The following is an 8,850-nucleotide window of genomic DNA, read 5'->3' on the forward strand; positions in this document are numbered from 1 at the left end:
TTCAATATAGTTTTCATCGATGACATTCTTATGTATTCTTATAGCGAGAATGATTATACAGATCACCTCAGAATCATACTTCGGACTCTCAGAACCTATCAGTTGTTCGCCAAATTCAGTAAAAGCAAATTTTGGCTAAGGTCAGTAGCATTCCTTAGTCATATTATTTTCGTTGATAGCATTAGAGTTGATCCTCAAAAGACCGAAGTAGCGAGAAACTAGCCTAGACCTATTTCTCCGTCAGATATTAGGAGCTTCTTAGGTTTAGCTGGCTATTGTCGTTGGTTTATTAAAGGATTTTTGTCTATTGCATCCCCCATGTCCAGATTGACTCAAAAAAAATTCAAGTTTCAGTGGTCAGATTCTCATGAGAAGAGTTTCAGGAGTTAAAGACTCGACTCACCTCAGCCCCAGTTTTGACATTACCAGATGGTTCAAATGGGTTTGTTGTGTACTATGATCCATCCAGAGTAGGTTTGGGTTATGTCCTCATGTAGAGAAGGAAGGTCATAGCCTATGCCTCTAGACAACTTAAGCCTCATGAGAAAAAATACCCCACCCATGATCTTGAGTTAGCAGTTGTACTATTTGCCTTAAAGATTTGGAGACACTATTTGTATGAGGTGTACGTTGATGTGTTCACAGATCACAAAAGCTTGTAGTATTTGTTCTCTTATAAAGATTTGAATTTACGTCAGAAGAGGTAGTTAGAGTTGTTGAAAGATTATGACATAAGTGTTCTGTATCATCCGGGCAAGGACAATGTAGTGGCTGATGCTCTCAGTAGATTGTTTATGGTTAGTGATAATCATGTTGAGAATGATAAGAAGAAGTTAGTTCAGGAAGTTCATTAGCTTTCCTAAGTAAGTGTCCGCTTAGTCGATTCAGCAAAGGGTAGTGTGTAGGTTCAGAGCAGTTCAGAATTATCTCTGGTTTCAAAAGTAAAGGAAAAGTAGGACAGAGATCCCAGTCTAGTTAAGTTGAAAGAGTCAGTTAGAGATCAGAAAGTAGAGGTTTTCTCCCAAGGAGGATATGGTGTGTTGCATTGCTAGGGTCGGCTATACGTGCTAGGTGTAGATTACCTGAGGTAACGAATTCTTTCAGAAACACATCGATTGCGTTACTCGATTCATCCAGGGGCCACTGAGATATACCATAATTATGGGAGATTTATTAGTGGAGTGGGATGAAAAGGGATATCACAGAGTTTGTAGCTAAGTGCTCTATATGTTAGTAGGTTAAAATTGAGCACCAGAAGCCTAGTGGGTCCATGCAGGAGTTCAATATTCCCACATAGAAATGGGAAGAAGTGAACATAGACTTTGTGATGGGTTTGCCTTGTACTCGTCGTCAGCATGATTCTATTTGGGTCATCGCAGATAGAATGACCAAATCAGCTCATTTCTTGCTAGTTCATGCCTCTTATATAGTCGAAGACTACGCCAAACTCTATATCAGAAAGTTGATGGGTTATACGGAGTCCCAGTATCCATCATCTCAGATGAGGGTACCCTTACATCTCACTTCTGAAAAGTATTCCAAAAGGGGTCTTGGTACCCAAGTCCACCTCGGTACAGTTTTTCACCCTCAGACAGATGGTCAAGTAGAAAGGACCATTTAGACTCTAAAAGATATGTTAAGAGCATGCATTGTTGATTTTAAGGGTAGTTGGGATAACCACTTTCCTTTGATTGAATTCACATATAATAACAGTTATCATTCTAGTATTCGGCCGTTTGAGGCTCTTTATGGTAGGAGATGTAGATCTCCAATTTGTTGGTTCGAGGTAGGTGAGGCCATAATTGTTAGGCCTGATTTTATGTTTGATATCTTAAAGAAGGTTCAGTTGATCAGAGAGAGGCTTAGGGCAGCTCAAAGATGACAAAAATCATATGCAGATGTGAGGAGAAAGGATCTTGAATTTGAGATCGGTGATTTTGTGTTCTCTAAAATCTCTCTTATGAAGGGAGTGAAGAGGTTTGGTAAGAAGGGAAAACTCAGTCCCTGATATGTCGGTCCTTACAAAATTCTCAATCGTTCTGGAAAGGTAGCTTACGAACTTGAGTTGCCTTTAGATCTAGCTTTAGTGCACCTAGTATTCCACGTCTCCTTGCTAAAAAATGCATTGGTAACCCAGCAGCCATAGTTCCTTTAGAGGGAGTAGAAATTTAGAATAATCTCTCTTTTGATGAGGTTCCAGTCCAGATCCACGATCGTCAGATTCGCAGAATGAGGAACAAAGAAGTTCCCATAGTCAAAGTTCTTTGGCGAAATCAGTCCGTCTACTTGGAAAGCAGAAGCAGATATGTAGACCAAGTATCCTTACCTCTTCTCCATAAACCCAGATTCAGCTTAAGGTAACCGTCTTCCTTAAATTTACTCAGTTTCATGCTCAAATATAATTACAAAGTTGGTATCCATTACCGTTGCATATTCAGTCATGCATTCATGAATCAGTTCAGTCATGTACTCATGCATCAGATATGCATATTCAGTATGAAAACTCAATTTATTAATAGCTTCAGTCATGTATTTCATGCATCAGATATACATGTTCAGTGTGTAAGCTCAGTGTATCAGTGTTTCTCAGTTTAATCAGTCTCATTCGAGGATGAATATTTCCAAGGGGGAGATATTGTAATACCCCATATTGCACTAGCTTAATTTAACTCTCAGTACATGAGTTAGCCTATATTAAAAAATTTTAAATACTCAGTATTTTTCAGTTTAGAGCTTACTATTACATAGGAAATTCAGCCAACTTTCCAACGATATAAAGTTCACCCAAATCTGATACTCGGGTGAAGAGTTATGGCTATATTCATAAAATAGTGTGCCAAAAGTAGGCATCAGCGCATAGCAGAGCCAGGCCAAATGGCTATCATCATTTTTCAGTGTTCCATCGTGAACCCACCGCATCGCGCCCCCAGCCATTTTTCCAATTGTCACCTTCCTGTATGACTCCCCGATCATGGCGCATCACACCAAGGGGTAAATTCGCATACAGTGAATCTCCGCAATTGTACCATATAACGCCAAGCTTCCAGTTATGAATTGTCAATTTCTAGTGACACGGTGCGATAGCGCCGCGTTGCGCTAAGGGCCCAGGTCAGGAAATTTTGACAAATTAAAATATCGTCGGGGGCAAATAAGTTTTTTTCCAATAAATTTAATCAGCCCAGGTGCGGGTTTTAATCCCTAAGAACGTAATTAGGCCATTATTACTCACTTTTTTCTCAAATTAAAAGGTATTCTCTCCCTAATAGAAAAACCCTAGCTTCAAGAAATCAAGAACAAACTCAAGAATTCCTCCAAGAACCTTCGAAAATTTACATACCCAGGTATGTTAGATGTTCATCTTTGGGTTACTTTCACCCCTAGATTCCAAGAATCTACTTTTAAAACTACAAGTTTATAGAATTATGATTTCATACTTGAAATTTATTTTAATCATGTTCATGATAGTAATTGGGTTTCAATTCATGATTAATTATAAGTTTTCATAAAATTAAAATAGTTTATGTGATGAATTATATGAATTGCATGCTAAACCCTTGAATTTACAATTGAGTATTGTATTCATGATGTTCATGTGTTGGCCATTATCATGTGAAATAATCCATGCTCCCCAAGTGTTTGCTAAAATGCCTATGTAAAGTAAATAGTGGAATCATGACATGTGGTCCCAATCATGTACAAGTTTATGCTCTACAAGTGTTTGATAAAATGTCTCTATGAATGAATTATGAACAAGTGGACATTGTTTTGCTTTCAAGGTCATGTTGTGCTTTACTTTCACGCTATCGAGTCTTGGGAGTATCTAATACCCAAAAAAATTAGCTGTTTATCTAGAGCTACAGTAGATATAGAATAGTCTCAGTAGTGTCACGATCAGTAGTACTCAGTCAGTTACAGAACCTAGAAACTCAGTATCAGTCCAACTCAGTCTATTAACATGATCAGTAACAGTTCAGTTCAGTATAACAGTCAGTGTCATTTAGATGGGAGTAGGATTCAGCAACCCAAGGATGGGGGCTCACCTACCAGTAGAGGGTGTGATCCTTAAAAGCAGTCCTTGCATTCCAGAACTACGTAGCCAGCATAGGTTGAGACATCAATCTACCAGTTGAGGGTTGATGAGGTGTTTTAACCTACAAGTTGAGGCTTCCACCATTCTCATTAGAGTACCTGCCAGATGAGGTAACTCTTCATCTTGTCTTTACCCATGGCACGGTACTGATACCCTTCCAACTAGGTTTAAAGGTTGGACCCCAGTTATCTTATTTTGGGGCATGTTGATTAGATGATTACTTCCCATAATTTCAGTTTTAGTCTCAGTATAGAACTCAGTTCAGTTCTACAGAATCAGGACTGTCAGACACAATCAATCAATTTCAATAACTCAGTTATCAGTAATCTCAGATATCAATTACTTAGTTATCAGAAATCAGTACTCAACTTCAGTAAAAGCTTATATACAATATACACGTATATTCATAGTAATGCAAACTCAGTATTTATAGCAGTTTCAGTTATTTATGTACTCATACTCAGTTATTCCATATCATTCAGTCAATTATAGTTTATGCATATGAATCCTTGCATTCAAACTTACCTCATCTAGCATACCAGTACATTCCACGTACTGATGCATACTCTTTCTTTGTGCTATGATATCTCATATCATAGGTTCAGACGCTTAAGTTCCAGACAGCGCTTAGACAGATTCAGTTAGTAGTCTAAATTCAATAGTGAGTCCTTATCTATCGATTATATGCTTTCATTTCAGTATTACAGTAGCTTCGGTATTTCAGTTTATCAGTATTTCAGTAGCCGGAGTTAGTTGGGGATTTATCCCATCAACTCTACATTCAAACAGTTCAGTTAGAGGCTTTTCTGACTATACTAGTTCAGACAGTATATTCAGTTTTCAGATGTTTTATCAGATGTTATCACTTTACCAGTATTTCAAATTTTGTACCTTATGACTATTCAGTCTAATTTTCATATTATTTTCATTATTATTATTCAGTGCTTACAGAAGGTACCAGCTCATGGGTTAGCTTGTGGTCCTTCGGGATCATAAGCACTGTATGGCATCTGGAGTATAGACTTGGGACGTTACACTGAGACAGGAAAGATTCAGTCTGGATAAATTCAATGGAAGTCTACAGTTGTAGGAACTATGTGGATCACTCCTCCAAATCGAAGTAGAGTGCCACAGGTCACTGCTTATGTGGTTGAAAGTGCAAACTCATTTAAAGTTCTGAAATAAGGTAATTATGGAACTATAACAGAATTAGTCTCAATTGGGAAAGAACCATCTATTCCCTCTTCAGGGACTGGTTAATCTCATTTATTGGAATATTAGGGGGCTCAATGGCCCCAATAAATAGCAGGAAGTAAAGCTGTTGTGTAACAAGGAAAAGGCAAATTTTGTTGGTCTTTTAGAAACAAAAATAAAGAGGAATAAGGTTGATGAAATTTTGAGAAAGATATTTGGAGATTGGGTTTTTCTATCTAACCTTGATATCCATTATAATGGGAGGATCTTGACCTTTTGGAGACCTGACTTGTACAAGGTGTTGCATATCAGTTCTACTACTCAAACTATCACTTGGGGTGTGGTTTTTATCCCACTGAATTTGAAATTCCAGGTAACTATGGTGTATGCCTTCAATACTAAATAAGAAAGGAGGGACTTATAAACTACCTTGACAACATTGAGCACATGTACAATACCTTGTCTAGTATTGGGGGATTTTAACTCTATTCTCCATAATGATGATAGGGCTTCGTGGTAACCCTGTTACTTGGGCAGAAATTGCTGATTTTCATGATTGTGTGGGTAGTTGTGGTTTTCTAGAGCACCCTCAACAAGGAAACAAGTATACATGGAGTGATAACGGAGTAGAGAGTTTATTCAAAAATTGATCGAATTTTTATTAACAACGTTTGGTTGAATCAGATGCCTAGTTGCAATGCTATATACCTGCCTGAGGGTATTAGTGATCATTGCCCTATCAAAATCTCCTGTTCTGAAGATAGACTACTAAAGAGGAGATCATTTATGTTTTGCAATACCTGGACTCGCCACCCCAGATTTCATGAAGTGGTGAGAGCTGGCTGGGAGAGATCAATTAATGGGTGTCTTATGTTTCAGATAGAAAGAAAGTTAAAACTATTGAAGAATGATTTGAAACTACTAAATAAGCAAACATTCCAGAATATTGAAGTTGAGGTTAAGAAAGATAGAGAGGAATTGTTTAAAGCACAATCCTTACTACAGCTCAATCTTCAATGTCAGATGTTACAGAGAGTTAAAAGGGAGAAATATTTGAAGTTCAAAAGGAGCTCCTTCCTTGTAGAAAGTTTCTTATAGCAAAGGGCTAAAGCAAGATGGATTAAACTAGGAGATGACAATACTAGATATTTTCATGTCGTTATTAAGCATAAGCAGTTGTTGCAATAAATAACTCAAGTCAAAGATGGGCAGGGTGATTGGCAGAGAGACCCTGATAATATTGCTGAAGTGTTTGTTAGTTACTATAAAGAACTTCTTGGTCAGAAAGCTAGCCACAGAACTAGTGCTTTTATCAGTTTTATTAGAGAAAGTCCTACATTGTCTGAGATGCAGAAAAGAGCACTACTAGTCCCTTACACTGAAAATAAGGTTAAGACAACTTTGTTCCTGATTGATAGTAACAAGAGCCCAGGGCCAGATGGCTATAGTAGTGGGTTTTTAAAGGCCGTTTGGAGTGTTATAGGGACTGATATAACTAAAGGCATACTTCAATTTTTTAGGACTGGTCAGCTGTTACAGCAACTAAACGCTACAAATATTGCCCTTATTCCAAAAGTTATTGATCCTGAGTTTGCTGCATAATTCAGACCTATTGCTTATTATAATGTCGTTTACAAAACTATTTCCAAGATGATATGTCTTAGACTAAAGGAGACAGTAAATGTCATTGTGGCAGAAAATCAAACTGCTTTTGTACAGGGTAGATCTCTTGTTCATAATGTCTTAATTTGTCATGATTTGTTAAGGCACTACAACAAAAAGACCTTACCTAGATGTTAGATGAAGATAGATTTACAGAAAGCCTATGATATGGTGAATTGGGAGTTCTTACAGGAGGTGCTAGTAGGTTATGGATTTCCCTCTGATTTTGTGCATATCATTATGACTTGTGTAACTTCTACTTATTTTACTGTCAAAGTTAATGGAGAGGGTCATGGTTATTTCCCAGGAAAGAGAGGCTTAAGGCAAGGAGATCTAATCTCTTCTTTGCTTTTTGTCTTGATCACGGAATACTTATCAAGGACTTTAAAGAGCATGAGTGATTTGCCTGACTTTAAGTTTCATCCTATGTGTACAGATTTGAGACTAACTCACTTAGTCTTTGCTGATGATCTCATGATATTCTGTAAAGGGGACTTGAAGTCTGTAACAAGAGTGATGGAAGCTCTCAATCACTTTAGTTCTACCTCAGGGTTGGTAGCAAATTTGGAGAAATCTAGTATCTTTATTGTTGGGATAAAGGATGATGAGAGTGCTGCAATTTTGGAAAACACTGGATTCTCAATAGAGGTTTTCCTATCAGGTATCTTGGGCTTCTTTTGTCCCCCAAGAAGTGGAGTAAGATAGATTGCAATATGCTGATAGAAAAGATCTACCAGTAGGATAAGGACTGAGTATGCCAAACAGTTATCTTATGCAGGGAGATTGCAAATTCTCAACTTGGTATTATTTTCTATCTTTAATTTTTGGACTGCTGTATTTGTTTTACCTCAGAGTGTATTGAAGGAGGTAGATAACAGGTGCAAATGATTCTTATGGGGAGGTAATGAGGAGAAGAGAAAGATCAATTTAGTAGCGTGGGATTTATTTTGTATGCCTAAGTGTAATGGTGGGCTGAGTATCAAAGGTAGCAGGCTGTGGAACTTGGCTGCTGTTGGTAAACTAATATGGCAGATTGTGGTGGATAAAGCTTCGTTGTGGGTGAAATGGGTGCATGGCATTTATATAAAAACTAGCCCAACTTTGTAGGAACATAGACAACCTCAAGACTATAGTTAGTACTGGAAGAAGTTGAATTCGTTGAAGGGTGAAATGTCATCTTGGTATACTCAATGACAGTACAATCTTACAAGTGGGGAAGATATTCTATAATGAGTAGCTACATGGATCTGTTGGGAACTCAAAGGAGATTAGTGTCTGCTAACTTAATTTGGAACTCAATATCTCAACCAAAGCATAGGTTTATTGCATGATTAGCAGCTAAAGAGAGATTACTTACTAAAAGTATACTAATCAAGCTCAACTCAAGTAAACGATACGGCATGTTGTTTATGTACCTCATCAGTGATTGAAACTGCCAAACACTTGTTTGCTGAGTGCAGCTGATTCAAAACTATTAGGCAAGTATTGTTGGATTGGCTTGGAATTCATCTCCTGCAAGGGAATGTACAGCAAGTCTTTCATAGTATTCATAGGAAACATTGGAAATGCTTTCAGAAGAAGATCATAGCAGCAGTATGGGGGCGTTGATTTACCACACATGGAGAGCTTGTAACAGGAGGATTTTTCAAGGACAAAGTGTACATACGGAGAGGGTCATCACTCAGATAAAACACGAACTTTTAGTTAGATTAACTATACCTTATCATTATAGGAAACTTCTTAAATATAGTGGACTCATGCATAGAATTTACATGTAATTAGTAGCATTCTTGAGGCCTTGCCTATATTCCCTGATACAGGAATAACTGGTGGAGGTACTCTTTAGTTTGTTCTAGGTGTTGTTCTGTTTGTCAATAGTAATATTTACAGTATTACCAAAAAGA

General features: G+C 37.6%; 1 protein-coding gene across 1 annotated transcript; it reads left to right on the forward strand.

Moving 5' to 3' along the window:
• The first annotated feature begins 7,084 nt into the window (after window positions 1-7,084).
• On the forward strand, window positions 7,085-8,534 carry LOC107876864. The gene is made up of 2 exons (XM_047394158.1): window positions 7,085-7,607; window positions 8,407-8,534. The coding sequence occupies exons 1-2, from the start codon at window positions 7,085-7,087 to the stop codon at window positions 8,532-8,534; spliced, it is 651 nt and encodes a 216-aa protein (XP_047250114.1).
• The last annotated feature ends 316 nt before the right edge of the window (window positions 8,535-8,850 follow it).

Source organism: Capsicum annuum, chromosome 7 (assembly GCF_002878395.1).
Source record: "Capsicum annuum cultivar UCD-10X-F1 chromosome 7, UCD10Xv1.1, whole genome shotgun sequence".
Taxonomy (NCBI): Eukaryota; Viridiplantae; Streptophyta; class Magnoliopsida; order Solanales; family Solanaceae; genus Capsicum; species Capsicum annuum.